The sequence below is a fragment of the Chaetodon trifascialis genome, chromosome 3 (assembly GCF_039877785.1).
Source record: "Chaetodon trifascialis isolate fChaTrf1 chromosome 3, fChaTrf1.hap1, whole genome shotgun sequence".
Lineage (NCBI taxonomy): Eukaryota > Metazoa > Chordata > Actinopteri > Chaetodontiformes > Chaetodontidae > Chaetodon > Chaetodon trifascialis.
The window spans coordinates 1,668,075-1,688,074 of record NC_092058.1 but is presented as its reverse complement, the minus strand read 5'-3'; the positions used below and the strand labels follow the sequence as shown (position 1 = coordinate 1,688,074).

The following is a 20,000-nucleotide window of genomic DNA, read 5'->3' as shown; positions in this document are numbered from 1 at the left end:
ACGCCGATGGGTTTGGGGTACCCGGGGTCTGCCGTGCGCTTCTCCTCGTTGTAGCGCCAGTACTGGTCCCCCTTGAAGAAGTAGGTTTTCCCGACCGGCTCCCAGCGCAGCGCCGTGTCGATGCCGTCTTTGGGGAGGCAGCTGCCCAGCTCCACCAGGCTGTGAGGGTACCCCGGCTCGGCCGTCACCTCCTTAAACACCCAGTACTTATCTCCTGGAAGACGAGGGAAAAGATGAGTCAGCACTTTAATTCCACGACTCGTGTTTTCAACATTATCTTCTCAAAGTTTGAGGAGGACTTGAATTTACTGATTTCTTTACTCTCCAACGAAACACGGGGGGTTTTCATCCTCAGTTTAATATTTATAAATGATCATTTAAAAGCTGAAATCCCAGATCATCACCAAAATCGAATCAATTGTTCTTTGGCTGGAGGCCAACGTTTCTGCTTTTTGTCGTTGTGTATTCACATGAGGTTTCCAGAATAAATAACAGGTGAAGAAAGTCAGCGTCAAAACAGCAAAACAAAGCTGTTTTTAACAAATCTAATGTCATTTTGTCGAGTTGTGAAGTCGCGGTCATGCTTAAACTGTCGTATAACAGATGATTGAACAGCTCTCTGTTAAAAATGCAGTTATTATTCAGGAGACAGCTGTGGTTAAATGACAGAGCGGCTCCATAAAAGCTCTTTTACTGGGCTTTATTAAATCAGACCCACTGACAGCACCTCCTGTAAATGGCCTGTACTTCCCATCAGAAATAAAGCAAAGAAACATGAGAACAATGAATAGAAACAAAGTTTAATGCACTGAATCCTGATCTGACACTCATTCATTGAACACAGCTGCTCTGTGATTGGCTGCGCGTTCGCACCTTCAGCAGGAGTTTTTATCATTACAACAGAAACAAACCCAAGATGGATTTTAGACTTTTTTTAAATCATCTTATTCTTATTTTGGTATTTTGAGTCATTATTGCTCCATGAATTTATTTTGCAAGACGACCTCGTTGACTGCGACCAACAGAGCAAAACAATAATTACAAGTCCTGCATTAAGATCCTCATTAAGAACAGCAATTATTACCAGCAAAATGTACTTAAAGCGCCAAAAGTTTGGGTGCTTCTGCAGAAAAACGTCCCTCATAACTGACTTACAATCATCTCATTAGATTAATCTGATCGTCAGTGAGTTTTGCTGCTGAAGGTGAAGCTGCAAAATACAAAGTAATCATCTCGATGAAGCTGTGAGCTCCTCTCTGCAGCCTCAAAGGTCAGAAACATCCGAGCAAAGCAGCAGACAATCAGAGTACTTGAGTAGATGTACTTAGTTACTCTCCACCAGCGATAAGAGGCGAACGTGACCTCTCAGCCAAACTATCCGCGACCGCCTGAGAGCCTCTGATTGGCTGCTGCCGATTCTGCTTCTCAAAATGAGTCAGAAAGAGTTTCTTCAGCCTGATGTCGCCCTGTGTGAACTGATGGAGAAGAGCACTACCTGCACACACACACACACACACTCACACACACACACACACAAACACACACACACACACACACACACACACACACACACACACACACACACACACACACACACACACACACACACAAATCCACCCAGTTCTGTGTGTGTTTTGTCCACATTCCTGCAAGAAGCATCGCTGAGTGTCTGTGTGTCTACAAGTGTGTGTGTGTGTGAGAGAGAGTGTGTGTTAGCGAGAGAGAGTGTGTGTGTGAGAGAGTCGGCAGCTGAGAGAGCAAAGCTATTTATATCTGCTCCTGGCTGCCCGCGATAGCAGGACACGCCGTCAGAAGATGTGTGTGTGTGTGTGTGTGTGTGTGTGTGTGTGTGTGTGTATGTGTGTGTGTGTGTGTGTGTGTGTGTGTGTGTGTGTGTGTGTGTGTGTGTGTGTGTGTGTGTGTGTGCGTGTGCGTGTGTGTGTTAGAGAGGGAAATGAGTGAGTCCACTGTCAGCAGGCAGGGGATGAGGGAGGTTTCATACATACACTGAAATTCTATTACTTTAGGCCGGGCGCTCCCTGCTGCCTCACCATTCTCTATTTCACACTTTATTAAATATATTTCCAGGAGGGGGGGCGGGGGTGGGGTTTGGGGGGTGGAGAGCAGAACAGTCTAATAACACCGGAGCATTTGGGAGACGGAGATCTGAAGTTTCTTCACTGGAGACTGAGCAAAACGGACTGATTTCAGAGCAGCTGCGACAAAAACACTCAAGAAATCAAACGGACAGATCAAACGAGCAACGAGCCACTTTTTAACGGGACGTCAGAAAATTTGGGACTCGTTAACCTCAACAAGCTCCGCGACATCAGCGAAGACGCTCAGGACAAAGACAGAAGCCTAACAGCAGATACATTTTCACAAGTTAGCTGAAGGGAAAGCTAAACATCTGGTGGAGGGAGAAGGTGAGATATGTGTGATCTCTGCACAACAATGTGTTTTCAAAGTGTGTGATTCCAGCTACTCTCAACACCTTCCTCCATCTGTTCTGCAGCGAGACTACTTCACTTTTTAAAAACGATGCTGCCGAGATGACGAAAAGTAAATAAACTGGTGCAGGATTGTATTTATGTCTGGACCCGTGAGACTGAAGGCCTACTTCCAGGCAGAGCTGTGACACGCTGATGTCGATTGGTGGAAGTCAGCGTACCTTTGAAGAAGACGAATTTGCCGTCAGACCTCTCGTAGGCGGCGTCGATGCGAGGCGGCAGGCCCTTCCAGAACTGATCGATCTGCATGGGGTAACCCTCCTGCACCTTGTTGTTCCTCAGGCGCCAAAACCAGCGGTCCTGCAACACAGTCACAAGTTTCATGAGCTGCAGTTTTCATATCAGCTGAGGGTTTGTGATTTGGTCCGAGGCCGATCTGGGAGTCGTCTCAGCTCCGACAGTTAGCCACGAATGCATGCAGACACACCCTCAACTGAGCACTTTCATATCAGCGCTCCGCTCGTCAGACCTGTCAATGAAAAGAACAGCGAAAAAGAAATGCAGCAGCACCACAGCAGCAGCAGGTACCATTCAGTCATTATACCTGTTCAGCCTCATCTGCAGCGATGCATCATGGTTACTGTCTGTGACCCTGTGGGAACACACCTGGATGGTCCCACAGGGCGGCTCAGGGAGGCTCTTCAGTGGGCGTGCGGCGGTTAACCAGACGTACGTTTGACAAACCGACCAGTAATTCTTCATCCTTGAAATCCTTTCTCCCGTAAAACCAAGAACCGCTGTTTGAAAACACTCACGATAAACCATAAATCTCACTTTTCGTTGCCTGTCGGGGTTTGTTCTCGAGTGTGGGATGAGCTCATTGAGGCACCTTGTGGCCATTTGGTTTCTGCCCTTCAGCGGGAATGAGCCAATCACGGTTTGCCGAAGAGGAAGCTGCACATCAAGACTTTGACAAGCGAGGCAAAGGTGAGGTTTTTTGCTTTAGCGGAAGCGTTTTCAAACAGTATTTTCACAAGAGGAGAGATGAAGGTTTGGTTTGTCTGATGCGTCTGGATAACTGTCCCAGCTCTGATCAGCTGCTGCTCTGTGCCAGCCGAGCGGTTCGCTTCACAACATATCTGAATTTTCCCTCATCGTTTATTTCCTAAAAATCTCTGAGACAAGAAGAAGACACCTGTAGCGTGGCGCTAACTCTGGCAGGTCTCACATCAGTGAAATGAATAATCAGTAATGATGGAGCCGAGAATAACGAGGAAGAAAGATGGATCAGAGGAGAGGGAGTAACCAGATGGACAAGCAGGGAGACAAGGACAGAAGACAAAGATCAGACAAGAGAGGTGATGCAAGATAAGTGGAGGAAGAAAGAAGAGGAGGAGGAGGAGGAGGAGGAGGAGGAGGAGGAGGAGGAGGAGGAGGAGGAGAGGGCGAGCATCAATCTCTGCTCATTATCATTTGGCTTTGGTGAATCAAGGACACGGCCAAGCAGAGTCCCCACTGACCGTCTCTCACACACACACACACGCGCACACACACACTCACATACTCACGCGCGCACACACACACTCACACACACACCTCCTCATGATCCAGCATCATCCATTGGCCACTGATGCTTTTGTGTGTGAACCCAAACAGAAGGAAATCGATTGTTCACGTCCAGCGAGACAGACGTTGTTTCCCAACGAGGAAACTTCCAGAACGAGCGTCTCCTTTCAGACGGACACCGGCTCTCAGCTGTTCACGTCTTCATCAGCTGCTGTCCAATCGCCTTGTTTTACCGATCGATGCTGATGATCATGACACCTTTTTGAAGTTACAGAGAGGATTTTATGCGTCTTTCAGGGCCGTAAACTCGCTCAGAAGGTGTGAAAGTCCAACATGTGGCTTCATGCTTGCAGCACCGCAACGCATCATCCTGTTTTAAGTTGATGTGTTGAACATTCAGTTGATTTCCACCTCCAGCAGCTACAGAACAACCTGATCGCTCAGGTGGAGTCTTTGTGTCACCTGATGAACGTCCGTCCAGTCTTCTTTCTCTTTGAGCTCCACCAGCTGGTCTGACTGCCCGGCAGCTGTTTGCGGCTCAGCAGGTGGTGTTCAGCGGCTTTTTACAGCTTTGTCTCTGAAAACAACTGAAGTGATCCAGAACATTTTAGGCAAAACGTCTTCAAAGTCGCCTCGCTCTGTACGATGCCTGTGCAGCGTTTCACACTAGAATCAGACTGTTTACGTCTTCACACGTGTGGAGAAGGTCTCTAAACATCGTTTTCTCTTTTAAAACTGGACGAAAATGTTGTTTTGTTGTGTAAACGGGATCATTATTTAGATAAAAGCGAGCTGCTGACGACTCCGATGTGAATGTGAATTTTAACTCGAAGCACTTCAGCAGTAAACAGTTTGACCAGATGAAGTGACAAACACACTTCAAACATGTACTTTTCATTTTCATCCTGCTTTGATTGACGTTAGTGACAGACCGCCTCTGTGACTGTCACCACTTCTCACACCAGAACGCACACCTGCACGCCGCTCAGCAGGTAACGACCCAGTTAGAAAGAGCTGATCCACATAAAGTGTACGAGCAGGAGTTCTACACCTGAGCCTAAAATACCTGCACCTACACGTCACCGAGGCCCAGCACAGCTGCAGCAGCTGCTCACTTCTCCCAGCCTGACTAAATTCTACACTTAGTTAATGTGCCGCTAAATGCTGCCATTTGAGTCAAAGCAACGGTCTGCATCAGGCTTTTTACTGAGCTTTATTCAGAGTCACAGAATGCGACGCACAGCAGCGGCTGCGGCGTCTCTGATGTTTTCGGTTTTGATGACGAAAACCAAAGGTGAGAGTTGATTACGCTGAACTCGTGCTCGGGTCGTTATCTACCGTCCACTGCAGGGAAAGACGTTGGGTGAAGTGATTAAAGGAGCTTGGTGTCCCGTTCTCTACCTTCACAGTCTGCGTTACGCAGAGCGGATCAGCGAGCTGAGCGAGTGTTGACCCCATCAGAAACACGCTAAACGTTCACCTGCTAAACTGCAAGTGGCTGCTGGAGGATCAGAGTCTTATTTACTGAACATCAGAGCATCTGCTGGAACTCGTGTGAGACGATGGTGTGTGATGTCTCCACGCACACAGAGACGTCCATGCCAGGAGACAAATAAGCGGCGGTGATATTTTCTTAAGGAGCGGTGATGGACGGCCGAGCTGAGTGACGTCAGGGATGCTCAGAAATAAAACTGATGAATGATGATTGCTTAAAGAGGTCTTAATAATTTGATTTGAAATTATTTATTTCCTCCTCCACATCAGTCCTTTTAGGTGATTCTTTGTAAAGCCGAGCATGGACTCTGGATGGACTCTGAGGACAAACCTGTCACTATCAGGGGAGGGGACAGAATGTCTGAGGACAGTTTGGACACCTTCATCTCATTCTGTATTGTTCAGATGAACGTTGCTCTGGCTGATCTTTGTCCTTTCAAGTCCTCTTTGATCAGTCCATCCTGGTGGACGTTTGTGCCAAATCTGAAGACGTTCCTGAGAATATCGCGCTCATGAGACGAGGACATACTGGACGGAGAAAATCGAGGTGCGTGATTGGGCGTGACAGATGTCAAACTAGGGACTTGGATTTGTCTCTTGTCTCCTGCCTACACTCAGTGTTTGTCTCCATGAAGCAAATCTTCACAAAGTAACATGAGGCACATAAATTTAAGCAGATCTGACAAACCAGAAAATAATAATCTGAGCAGTTTTCTCCACTCTGAAATACACGGACACGATTTCACACAGGCAGGTGAGATCGTTTGGCAGGTAGATATGAGTCCATCAGAGAGGAGACAGACAGGTATGGACAGGTGAGCAGATGGAAAAGAGAAAGACGCACATCGACAGGCAGGACGGTGGACAGACGGAGAGCGAGACGAGTCTGTGAGTCTCTGACCTTTTCTAACATTCAGTTTAAAGATCAGAGGCATCAAAATGGATTTTTCCCCTTCACTCACACACACACACACACACACACACACACACACACACACACACACACACACACACACACACACACACACACACACACACACACACACAGCTGTCTCTCCTCTCTCTGTTTGACATTTTACCTTTTTTGATCCACAGCGCTCGTGTTTGTGTGACGCTCGTCATGTGAACGCCGGCTGTGTGTCGGCGTGGCGGGAACAATGGAGCCGCGTTCATCAGTCACTAACTACACTGCAGCCACGCGGCGGCTAACGATCGGCAGCCAGAGAGCACACACCGAGAGCGCGGCCAGGCCCAGCGGGAATCGAACCCGGAACGCACTCTTTATATACATATAACTACAGGAGAGGAAAGACTCTGATTAAGGTGTTTATCGAGGCTTGTAAAGGTAACACCACCAGAAAACTGCTTCCAGGATTTACTCCACAGTATGTGTTAAATCAAAGTGGGAGGAAGAAGCCGACCTGAAGCTAACGAGTGGTTAAATATATGTAGGACTCCATCCACCACAAGCTCAGTGAGTGAATTCATCATGTGAAGGTTTTTCATAACTCCGTCTCTGCTCACCTTGAAGACGAACATCTCCCGTCTGAAGAAGGCCACAGTGTTGAAGTTGCCGTCACAGATGTTGGGTTTGCCGTTTCCGGGCAGCGCGGGCCGGTCGCCGGGCGGCCGCGCCGGGCGGGAGTGACGGTCGTGTTTGCGTTCGGAGGTGGAGTGTGTCCGAGAAGGCAGGGTGGGCAGCGGCCTGGTGGGCTCCAGCATGGCCGTGGGGATGCCTGGTGAGAAACATCACAAACATGCGTTGATCCACTGATTTCTGTCTGTTAACACTGTCTGTGGGTTTATGAGACGACGCAGCGTTTTTGGGACTGATGCAACACAAAGATCCACAACGTGAGTCACTGGCATTGATTTATTTACGTAAACATGGATTTTTATGCTTGTGCAGTGATTTATCAACGTTCCCTCGAGCAGAAAAGAGCTAAATCATAAAAGATATTCCAAGAAAAAGACTCAGTCTGTCCCAAATGTCCCTGCTCTCAGGCCGAAGAAGAAGCACATTCCTGAATCCACCGTACTGGAAATAAAAGCTTCACTCTGAGTGGACGGTTGGTATTTCCAGGTGCTGCAGAGACACAGCAGCGAGTCAAACAGGATCAACTCTGGGCAGATACAATAACAGGCTTTGTTATCCACACTGAACACAAGTGCAGTGGAAAAACACTGTTGAGCGCACTGCTTTGGCCAGTGCTTCCCTGCAAATGTCACCCGCGTATCGTGACCTTTAATGTTAAGACGGTTTTGTTCTGAGGGAAACAGATAACCTTCCTGCTTCAGAGGAAACCAAGCAATGAGTCCGTTATTGAGTATTTGTGAAGCGGTGCTGATGAAATGTTCAATATTTAGTTCTGAAGTGTGAATCAGACATCACTGTGTCGCTCTGAGTCCCTTTTCTTCTTTGTGTCTTTGCATCGCAGACAGACGTTACAACACATTACAGCAGAGGCTGTCATGATTATGTCAGACGAGAGCCGACGAGCGTTCGCCGTCCTTTGTTTAAAGGCTTCACCGAGAAGTCACACGTCTTCTGCGAAAGGGAACGAAGTGTCCCCGGTGTGAAGACAGAGGAGACGACGCAAAGCCACGCATTTTGTTTTTAAAGGCGTCTCTTGATCAGCGCTGTTTGCTGCTCACCAGCCTGAGCTGCTTTACCCTCGCATCCATCCACGGCGGCGCTCTGGACGGCGCTCGCTTCTGCAGAACTCAGCCTCCGTTAATAATTAATGTCAAGGTGTGCTGTTTTTGCTTTTGCAGGTCTTTGCTTTCAGGTCTCAAGTGAGGTCAAGTGTTTTCGCTTTCAGTCTCAGACTTAAAGCGGAAGTCCTTCAAACTGCGATCTGACCCAACGTTTGATGCTGGTCAGGATGTTTTTCTGCAGCAGACAGACTAATCAGCTCTCTGTGTAGAGGCTTTTAATGTTTTAGTGGCAGGGTCCGCCACTCCTGCACCAGAAGGGATTCACAGGAAATGATGCAGCATGTGATCAAGTGTTACTGGTAATGATTCAATCGGACTGAGATCAGCCTCTCCTGATGAAGATACTGCTACTGCTAATGCTAATGCTAATGCTAATGCTAACACAACATTTCTACTGCTGCCAAACAAGATGGCGGTCATTTTGGCTGATGAGCTGTAAACCTGTCATGCAGTCAGGAGCAGGTAAAACTGCAGGTGTCAGGCTGCACACCTCCAAATGCTGAGCAGCGTAAACGGCTCCACCTGCTGGTCAAACAGAGCGTCCTGCTGTTGAAACTGGCTTTGAGTGCAGCAGGAAATCACTTTGAGGTTGTGATGGAGTGACTTTTTAAAACAAACTGTCTGTCAGACCTGAATGCAGGTCCTAAATCTGCAGCTCTGCCTTATTCAGTTCAGTTTTGTAAATGGACGCATGCAGCAACAAGTTGAATCTTTCCCTCAAATTATGACAAAACACAACAAAATACAACATCAGCGAGAGACGGAGGCAAATAAACGAAATGAGCATGTTTGGGAGAATACAAAGAACAGGTGATTACTGAAGCAATGCTAATGTCACTGCATTGTCCCCTCTGTTCTCTCTGACATGAAGAAAAGGAAAGCTGAGCTGACAAACCATCCTCAGCATCCTCTTCTTCCTGGGTGGAAACGTACCAGTGCGACCAGTCAACAAAGGAGAGAAAGTCTAAACTTCTCACCGTAGATCTTCTGAATGCCCTGCAGGTCGTCCAGAGGCAGCTTGAAGTTGTGCGTGTCCATGTACTGATAGAAAGGAGCCATGATGGCGCTGGGATCGTTGGAGTGCTCCAAACCCAACGCGTGACCCAACTCGTGGACCGCCACCAGGAACAGATCATTACCTGGAGAGAGGAGAAGGAGGAAGGAGGCAAACATGAGTCAGAGGAAGGTGGAGGTTTGGAGAGAAGAAGAAATGAACCAAGACAAAGAGAGAAGGATCAAAGGAAGCCAGAGAGAGAAACATCATCGCTTCCAACATCACTGACGGCCTTTAAAAAGACGTTTTCACAGCAGAAATCGGCCGATAAAACAGAAAACAAGAAGCACTTTGAGCCGCTGACAGGCCTTTCCGCTGGTTCTGTTCAGAGAGAGAGAAGCCTCCCCAGTGTAAACACAACGGAAACAACCAAAGACGCAGCATCAAACGCGCCGCGAGGGTGAGCCGGAGTCAGCCTGTGATGCTGTTGACTCATCAGCAGCGAAGCACCAATCTCACATCAAAAGAAGAATTTGTGGTAAATGGAAGCGACTGTCGAGTCTGAAGCTCCCGTTTCTAAAGTCCAGCATCAGTTCTTCAAATGCCGCCAACGCCGCCGGATGGGGATTACGACAGAGCGCGACAAACGTCGGGTGAAATTCACGACTTCACACGCAACATTTTACGTCTGTAATCTGTGAGTGTAGAAATAAAGTGCTGCTTCGTGAGGATTTCAGAGCTAATCCCAAAAGTAACGGAGTAGCGTAACTCATGTAGGCGGGGCTAACCTGGGTGTAGGTGATGTAACAGAGTCCTCGATTGGCTGTTTACAAATGAGCTGCGACCTGATTGGACTAAACCTCCAGCAAGCTTGACTGAGCTGAGCTTTGCTTGCAGAGACAGCGGGAGTCCCTCCTTCTCTAAATACCTTAAACTCTGAATAAGGAAAAACGAACAAATCTGCATCTGCGCTGGCTGTCGTCGAGCAGAAGAAGGCGCGGCCATGTTTGTTTCTGCCTCTTCCTGCTCGTCGAACTGTTAACAAGCTGCGTGTCTGCTGCAGAAGCGCTGCCTGATGGACATTTAGCAGCAATGAAAAGCAGAGCAATCAAGTTCAGCCAATCAGATCAATGAACCAATCATCATCAAGACATCTGACAGTGCTCACACACATGGATTGATTGATTGATTAATCTGCAGGTCTGCTGTTAGCACCACTGTCGGACTGAAGGGGGTCAATCGATTTGAAGGTGGACTGCGATCAGATCTGTGATCTGGTCAGAGACACATAAATGTGGTGAATGTGTCTCAATCCGGTTTGACCCGGTTTACACTAAAACGTGTAAGTATCGGATATTTTTGGAAAGGACATAAATGATGAGGAGGGTTTGAACCAGGCACTAATGGAGGTTTTGAATAATTTCTTCAGTCTGAAGCAGCAACCACAGCAGCACTGTGTCCACTGGTCCACACCCGTCCACTGAACGTCCCCGTTCGGAGGACGGAGGTTCGTGTTTTCATGTGTTTTTCTGTGGAGTTCGTTGAATCCAGAAGAGCTGAGATTTGGAGCTGCTGTCAGACGCTTAATGACTTGTTACGGTCTGAGCGCAGAGCTCACATTCATACATTTCATCTGCTCTGTAATTGGTTTGACTCCGTTTGAACCTAATTACAGAACATAATTATCTTCTTTCTTTACCCGGCAGGTCTGTTTGAGGATCACAGCCTCGGCGGCTGGCAGCTGACTTACAGACCAACGCAACTCTTTGGTTTAGTTTTCTTCTTCTGTTTCTCTTCCTGAGGTAAACAGTCGTTTCTTTTTCTCTTTTCCCTCTTTCTTCTGTCGCTCTCTGTAGAAACAAGCGCCACACAACTCCTCCTCAACGACCACTGACCAACAAGTAATCAAAGGTTTGCATTTCCTGTCATCCTCATGTTCTTCCAGTGGTCTGGTAATGCTGTCAAAGCCAGATTTCTACACATAAAGGAAGAAAATGAGCAGCAATCCTCCCTGAGTTTACTCTGAACTGATGACTGGGGCAGACACACAGTCACTTCTGACCCAGCGCGCCGAAATACTGGAGCTCAGAAATCCCAAACAACGTGAACGCAGCATGAACACGTGAAGCTCAGCAGACAGTTTTTAGCATGTTCACCATCTTATTCTAGCTCGTTAGCATGCTAACATCTGCTAATCTGCTGAGTTTTTCCGCCGATCGTTCCTGAACGTTAACTGCAGTCAGAGCCTGAAGAGAAGCAGAGAGTCACTGCGAGTGGACGATGCACTGAAGATGAATGTTTACGTGGAAAACAAACTGTCAGTAAACAAACGCTCAGCATCAACACTTTGCAGGCACATTAATCTCCTCATTATGTTCATCTGCTGAAACGCAAAGTGCAGCTGGGGCTGATGGGAGTGTCACTAGTTTCATCTGACGGACCGAACGACAGCAGGTGCAGCGAAGGAAGGCGAATGACGCGAGCCTCCAAAAACCAAGGCTGGTTTAATATTCATATAATCATCCCTGTGTCTCACACACACACACACACACACACACACACACACACACACACACACACACACACACACACACACACACACACACACTTTCATCCCTCTCCTCTGACTTCTTTAAGCTCCCCTTCTCTCCGCACACCCTCCTCCTCCTCCTCCTCCTCCAGCCAGTCGTCGGAAAGATAAAGATGATTTTACAGCACGAGACGAACACTTCATGTTCAGCGGCTGGAGGGAATTCCCGGTGGGTCTCTCTATGTGGCTTCCTCTCCCCCCGCGGTCGGTCTATAGTCTGCGCCGGCGCCCCGCGGCGGCGATAACGGCTTCCTCTGTCGCGTTCGGCCCCGCAGTCGTCTGCTCGCCTGCGATAAAGATGATGTTTGATATGGCTGCGATGAAGGCCGTCTCTCAAGTAATCCCAGTCCGACGCGTCCACAGAGCGCGCTTTGTTCTGCTCGAGCGCTTCTCCCACTGAAACGCTGGCAGAGATGAGTTTGCGTGCCAGAGATCATTCTGTACAAGCTGCGTCTGAAATGAACTTTTCGGCTCGCCTGCCAAGTCCTGCTGAAGCACAAAGGAAACACCTGCCGGGAGGAGTTTTCTCTCCGCGGCCAAAAGCTGAATACGAGGCGCGTTTTCCACCGAGACGCATCGTGTCTGCAAATATGAAATCAATTCAATTAGCAGATTCATTCCACTGGAGCTCCGGCATTTCTGCAGCGGCGGACGTCTGTGAATCAGGAGGACAAAAGGAAGACGTCCCTCTGGACACCCGACGACGAGTCTGCGTTAATTACAGCGTGTCCAGGGTCAAACGCTGAGAGACGCTCGCTCCTTAAGAAGAGACGAGCCGAAATGCTGTTTCTGTAATTTAGACCTTGAGTTCAAGCACTTATTGTCAGCTTCAGATGGATAATATTTCATCCTCCACCGTCTCTGAGTGTCTGTCTCTGCCCTGTTAGAGGATTATGGTCTTTTCTCCTGTTTGTCTTTACGCTTTCTGCATCTCTGGATGTTCAGACTGAGTCAAGATGTCTTCAGAAACAAAGCGCACGCCGGCCACGATGTCTGCAGACGAATGAGGAGGCCTCGGTTTAAGATGGTGTTATTAACGGGATTAATCAGTGATTAACGGGGGAATTAGCTTGTTGACGGGAGGAAATGGAGACACAACAACTGTGGTTGAAGTTTAGGGAAGATTTAGCTTTTTCTTTAAAAGGAGAGAGCTAAAACTTTATTTATCCAGCGGGGAGAGTGAATCGTGAGAGCCAGCAAAGAATAAACAGAAAAATCAAGATAAAAAAGGAGAAAATGATGAAAATAAACTTAATATGTGTACACTGTGTGCGCGTTATAAGAATACTGCTGCCAACACGGACACTGAATACGGTGTTCTGCACAGGAGAAGGACAAAATGTTGGACAGGACGTGAAGAAGATGAGCTGAGGACGGCGGTGAACATTAACCTGTCCTGCTGATTCGTTCAACGTGAACGCGACTCCCGGAGGAGCTGAGCGGGAGGCGACCGGTTCGGCTCGCGTCTCTTCCCTCCTGCAGGTTAATCACGGGTCCCGTCCCTCAGCGGCGGCGGAGAAAACGGGTTTTAAGCCAAGGCGAGAGCGAGGCCCGTCTGTCCTCGCGACGTCCTTCTGAAGCTGATACCGAGAATTAGTTTTCGCAGCGCCTCAGAACTTCGCCGTCTCCATATCTCGCTTCTAATCTTTCAATTACACTGTGTGTGTGTCTGTGTGTGTGCAGGGATTTTAGAGATAAAGAGACGTTTGTGAGAGCGTGCACGAGAGCACCTGGGTGCACACAGGCACATGCACGCACACACACACGCACACACAGATGATGGACTGATTAGTCACTACTTTTAATGGCTGCATAAATAATGTATAGTGGCAGATCATCGGTTTAAGGTGAGAGAGTTAAAGAATGCGTGTTTATGTGAGCCTGCACAAAACTTTATGTTCCTCTAAAATAAAACCGCCTTAATAAATGAATCCCGGCCCGTTCCAAACATTTCCTGGGTCACTTCCTGCTGGAATCAGACGTTTTATGGCGGATTTCGAGCCTCTCCGTCAAAGCTAATTCTCCTCTCTGCTAATCTCTCAGACCAGATCCCTCATCCCCCTCCATCACCAGCTCTCGCTGCGTCGCTCGCTCTCTATCAACACGTTAGTTATTCAGGCAGAGGGAATCTGGCGTAAGTCGTTTGTCAAACGGAGATAGAAGAAGGGAAAAAACGACAAAGTGAAGTGTTTTTCCCTCCATTTCTCATCCAGTGACTAAACAGCGTGGCGCTCACAGATAGGCGAGCGGCGGCTGAGGACATCTCCACGAGTGAAGCATGTCATTTCCACTGACATACATTAATAATGGGAAAATAAATAATTTAATCAGCTGGCATTTCATAACTGTCATATTTACACTCTGCAGCATTAAGCTGATTCAGGCGGCAAAAGGGGGAAGAGACGTCCACGTGAGAGCGTTTCAGGAGGAAAATTAAGGCGTGGTGATATTTTGAAGAGCCCTCATGATCCCACTGCTTTTCTAAATAACGCACCAACGCTGATGCCTGTGTTTCAGCAGAGGACAGCAGTTCATCAATATTACAGGCGGGAGATCAAACATTGCTCCTCCGTCATTATAAGAAAAGGTCTTTTAGCCACCGCCACGTCATCGCCTGCAGGCTGAACCTGAGACTCCACCTGCGCGCCTCCATGACGACGCGTCTGCGTCACATTTTTGTTCCATATCTTCTATCACGAGGAAGAAGCTTTGCAGTTAAAGGGCTTCTTGTTTGTCTGCTCTGTGCAGATTGACTCAATAATTTATTTAACTGTAAATTAACTATTAACATAACAGGTGCAGACACACTGAACGATTAGCGTGTGTTTTAGCCGTGTTAGCGGCACGTTGTTTAGTGGATTTATGTCAAAAAAACATTCACGCTCTTCTCATATTTCAATGTGTCCAATTGTTTGATTTATGACCAAATACCTGCAGAACGAATGACGCTCCCATCAGCCTCAGCTGCACTCTGTGTTTAAGGCTAATTGGTAAATGCTAGCAGGCTAATACGCTAAGCTAACATGGTGAACATTCGCATCTCTGGCTGCACGAGAGGAAAGAAACAGGTACAGAATCTGCAGCAGTGCTAAATCCAAGAAGCTAAAAACTTACAAAATCACCTCGATGACACAAAAAAGACGAAAAAATGAGTCTCCTGGAAAACGACTTTTATCAGGTTTTACTTTTCTTCATTCAGTGACGGCAAACAAAGTATGAAGCCTCAGAGAGAGAAATTCAGTCTGAACGGATTCAAACATTTGAAACGAAAGCAGAGGACAAAGAATCAGACGCACAGACTCTTGAACTCACCGTCGTGGTTGGCGTTGCCCAGCGTCCAGGGCTCGTCGGAGTCAAAGTGCGTGTCTCCTCCGATGCCGGCGCCCGGGAAGTAGGCGTGAGCCAGGAAACCCCCCTCCCCATCGAACGGCGAGCTGTCACCGTGGAAGCCAGAGGCGAAGAAGATCATGATGTCAGCCTCCTTGCCCTCGTTCTTGATCTCCGAGTACGGCACCTCCTGAGGGACCCGAGAGGAGCAGAAACTGAGAGACAGTACGAGGAAAGACGAAGGACGGCGCTGTAACGAGACGCTCCATCATGATAATCTGAACGCTTTCAGTGCAGACTTGAGGACGACTTTCATATCATTTGACGCCTTGAAATCGTGGAGGCAGTTTGTTCTGACCTGGAAGGAGAGCGGAGTGACGGTCTGCCACACGTTGAAGGCCTGGCGGATCGCCCTCTGGGTGTCCTTCTCTCCCACTTTCGGGGTGAAGTTAGAAATGCTGCAGGAAAGCAGGAACAGACTTTTAGTTACAGGCGGACACAGTGTGTCAACAGGACCGCGGGGACAGCGACGTCCAATCGGGACTCGGACGGTCGATCAGTGAGTCAGGTGTGTGCAGGTGTGAGAGTGAGCACGGTTCAAACGCTGCTAACGGCTCTGTGAGGCTGTGTTTAGGCACAGCCGTGCTCTGAGCAAAATGCTAATGCTAGCATGCTAACAGGCTCACAATGACAGCGCTAACATCCTGATGTTTAGCAGGTTCTACACTAATCTTAAATTAGTGTTAGCATGCTAATATTTGCTAATTAGCACTTAACATAACAAGCACAGCTGACATATTACGTTTTGACCTGATGATGGCGCTAACTGAGGATCACCAGACTGATGAAGGCTCATCCTGACGGGAACGTGAACGTCTGAAGTGAATTTCGCAGCGATCCATTTGTTCACTTCTGAATATTTCCACCAACCAGCTGACTGGCTGAAGCGTCCGGACAAACCGACCAATGGTTGCTGAGATATTTCAGTCTGGACTTCGGTGGTGGACCGACCGACCAATCAGCTGAGCAGTTTTTAACACACTGATCTTCAGTGTTTCGACTACTTCAGCTTTTTGTTTTCACTCATCAAATCCAAAACTTTATGAGATTAATGGATCAGCAGAGTTCAGGCCTGATGCTCAGAAACTGGAGCAGCAGCACACTTTAGCCTGTTTCTCTGCTGACGAATGTGCAGCTTTAAGAGACGAACGAGGCAGAAAGGTCGTTAACATCAGAGTAACTGCAGGAGAGGAGACGTGCCGTCCACGTCCTCTTCGCTGAGAGAGGGGGACGGACACGACCACACGCTTCATCACTGCGAGGAAACACTCAGAAACCTTTCTGACGGAGGAAACGAGGGCGAGCGCAGGAGGAGGGAGGAGCGCTGGAGGACAGATGGAGTGACTGGCAGGAGCAGAGAGGGAGGACGGAGAAGAAAAGCCAGGACGAGAGCGCGAGATGAAGAAAGAAGGCGGCGGGATGAGACGGCGAGGCGAGCGGCTGAGTTCAGTTCACACAATCTGTCTCTCGACGGGGGGCAAACGCTTTGTTCCCGACCAGAAAAACACATTATGGAAATAAATACCAGCACATTAAACACTCGCCATAATCCAACGTTCACACATGAGCGCACGACAGCGTCCTGATGCGAATAAACGAGTCCATCTGGAGGACAAACACAAATGCACTGCACCTCCTGGACTTTCTGAGCAGCCGTTTCATGCTGCGAGCGGACGTCTTCTCGATTCCAGTGACCGGGCGACGCAGACTGAGTCTAAATGAGATGAGAAGTGAAGAAGAAGAAGAAGAAGCCGAATCTTCAGCCTCGAGGCTTCAGCTTCACTTTCTCACCGCTGGAGGTCCCGCAGACCCCCGATGTTATTCTACTGTATGTGCTCTGCGTGATAACAATAAGAAGAGTGATCAGATCTCTCTTCACGTGTTTTCTTCTCTTTTGACCTAATTAAAACCTAATATGCAGAAAAGAGGAAACTCTAGAAGGTGATGATTAATGGAAGCTATCATAAGCATTTTATTAAATTAGGAAATATTCAGTGATTTCATGTAGAAATATATTTTCCCTTCACGTCATTCACAGGTAGAAAAATGCACGTGTGTTCGACGGTGACGTTCTGTACGTTTGACGAAGAGTCTGAATCTTTGTGGGAAAAGTCACAAATATGAAAACTCAGCATATTTAACCACATTTCACAGCTGGACCACAAACACAGGAGACGTGTCTTCTTCAAAATCAGGTTCTCGTCAGACAGTCACTGAACTCAGATGGATGTTCAGCCTGCTGTTGAACCGATGAAGAGGTCAAACACATCATCGTGGGCAGATCTGTGTTTGCTGACCGCTTTGAAAAAAGACGTTCAGAGACATGACTGAGATGTAAAGAGGCCGCTGTGGAGTCACAGGGAATTCATTTTAAGGACTGCTGGTGTGTTTGGACAGAGTCTGCTGTCTCAGCTCGTCTCGAGGAGCCGCACCGACTCTGTTTAAGCTTTTTATTTGACTTTCTGACGGGCTGTTTGTCGTGCAGCGAGCCTCCACGTAAACGACCTGTAGCAGCTGAACGGCGAAAAAATCTGACATTTTTAAGATAATATCTCAAAATCTTCTGCAGCCATTTTTGAAAGTGCGATTGATGGATGTTCAATCATTTTCTGCACACACACTTTGAGCTTTGTTTGTTTCTGAACATGAAATCTGTTTGCTGCTGCGGACACGAGGACGTGTCCGTCTGCATGCAAATCCCTTTAAAAAATGTATCTATGAATCCAACTCGCCACCCTGAAGCCCTGTGTGTGTGTGTGTGTGTGTGTGTGTGTGTGTGTGTGTGTGTGTGTGTGTGTGTGTGTGTGCAGCAGGCAGACAGTTAGGTAGCAGTTGTCTGATTTGAGTAAATGGTGTGGAACGTTACGGCAGTGAAGCTGGCCAAATGACCTGTGGCCAAAACACACAGATGGCGTACTGTCACACACACACACTCGCACGCACACACACACACACACACACACACACACACACACACACACACACGCCCAGCACTTCAGTTGGCTATGCAGAGGCAGCAGCCACACACACCCGATGCATTTCAATAACAAAACGTTCTGCTGGGAGTGAAAACGAGCGAGTGAACGAAGGTTTGACTTTGAGAATTAAAGAGGCTCCAAACCGACGTGAACGGTGAGGAACAGCCCGCCGTGCCGGCAGCTCTGGACTGAAGTACACAATGACACTGCTCACATACTGATTTACCATCCTAGCTTAGCTTGTTAGCATGTCAACGCTTGCTAGTTAGCTCTAAATGCTACAGCCTGGTCACACAGCCGTAGTCCAAAGTCCAGTTCTGAGCAAGTTTTGAGCTGATGTGAAGTTCAGGCGTCATCAGATTTATCAGAGTTCATCCTGATAACTTCACTCAAAAAAACGTTGATGTTTAAGTCACATGTCATGCGCATCATGAGTTACAGGTTGTTTTCAGTCATGTGACATAAAATTCAGATGGAGGGCGGGAAGTGGAAACTTGTCATCTGCAAACAAACAAACCAAATCTGTCCACCTCAGCCGAGTGCAAAACCTTTTTTGTTCAGGGGACGTGAATGTCTGCAAACTCCATCCACAGTTTTTAAGATATTTCAGTGTGAGCCAAAGTGGACGAGTGACAGACAGACAGACAGACAGACAGACAGACCGACAGACCGACAGACCGACAGACAGACAGACCGACAGACCGACAGACCGACAGACAGACAGACAGACAGACAGACAGACGTTAGCATCCCTGGAGCTGTGCTGCTAGCGTGGCTAAAAATAGATGAAAGAAATGTGCGACTGAACATTTCCATCGTTGAAAACGCTCACGTCCACAGAGGACCTCCAGTCAGCAGCCACTGATGCAGATGTTCTGCTTTTGTTTCTGCTCCTTTCAACTCACTTTCAATCAAATGTGCTTCGCTGGCAGGAAAGTTTCAGCCGAAGCCTCGACATCAAAGTGAAGCGTCTTTCTCGCGATTGTCTCTCTTCTTCATCCGCTCCCTCCCCTTCTGTTTTTAAAGCTCGCTGTCCTGCGGCATCAGAGGAAGTTTTCAGTCGGAGATGCACGGTTGCATAATCCTGCAGCTACGGCATCGAGCAGCGGGTGATAATTTACAGCTGCCGACAGCCCTAAAATTCCTCCGAACGTGTCTGTTTGCATTGCGGTCAGTGTCGTGTCGGCACGCCGCTCCAGAACTGCTGTTCAGAGCAGGGAGGAAAATCATCCTGACTGAGCTCATCAGTACCCTTTAAAATCACCGGTTTCTACAGAATCTGCACGGAGTGAATGGCGGAGACGCGGCCTGAACCTCGTTCCTCTTTGTTTCAAAGCGGACATTCAGGGCCTCTGCTGGCTGCTCAGTCCCGTCTGTCTCGTCTTTTATTCTCAGGCTCCTCATATGTGAGCCTGGAAGTGGGCTGGATGTCTGTTTTGCTCTGCATCAAAGAGCAAAATATGGTTAAAAACACTCTTTCTGCTGGTGCTGTCCTATAATTTACCACTTGACAGGGTTGACCCTCCTTCAGAGGTATGATCACTTCCTGTTTATGATGTCACAGGCCGTGTTCCCGCATTAACTAGCTGCATATTAGCAGCATGTTGTCTCTTTATTGGTCCTCATTAAGCACTTTTTAATGTCTTATTCTGGGGTTTGGGTTATTAAAGGTTAAAGTTCAGAAGATATTAAGATCATAATGATAATACTTCTTTACTTACTGAAGTAGTTGCAGAATATGTTCATGCAGAAAAAGGTATCGATAATGTTTTCTAACAGCTGATAAAGAGCCAGTATGCTGCTGATATGCAGGCTAATACTGT

General features: G+C 47.8%; 1 protein-coding gene across 1 annotated transcript in view; it reads right to left on the bottom strand.

Moving 5' to 3' along the window:
- Positions 1–20,000, bottom strand: part of mmp24 (matrix metallopeptidase 24) — a 55,149-nt gene that overhangs the window by 6,075 nt on the left and 29,074 nt on the right. Inside the window, exons 4-9 of the mRNA XM_070959943.1 lie at positions 15,498–15,597; positions 15,125–15,329; positions 9,206–9,367; positions 7,035–7,246; positions 2,672–2,810; positions 1–214 (exon numbers count right to left, since the gene is read on the bottom strand). The exon at positions 1–214 is cut by the window's left edge and continues 53 nt beyond it. Of these exons, the coding sequence (XP_070816044.1) occupies positions 1–214; positions 2,672–2,810; positions 7,035–7,246; positions 9,206–9,367; positions 15,125–15,329; positions 15,498–15,597 (1,032 nt within the window). The remainder of the gene's footprint in view (positions 215–2,671; positions 2,811–7,034; positions 7,247–9,205; positions 9,368–15,124; positions 15,330–15,497; positions 15,598–20,000) is intronic.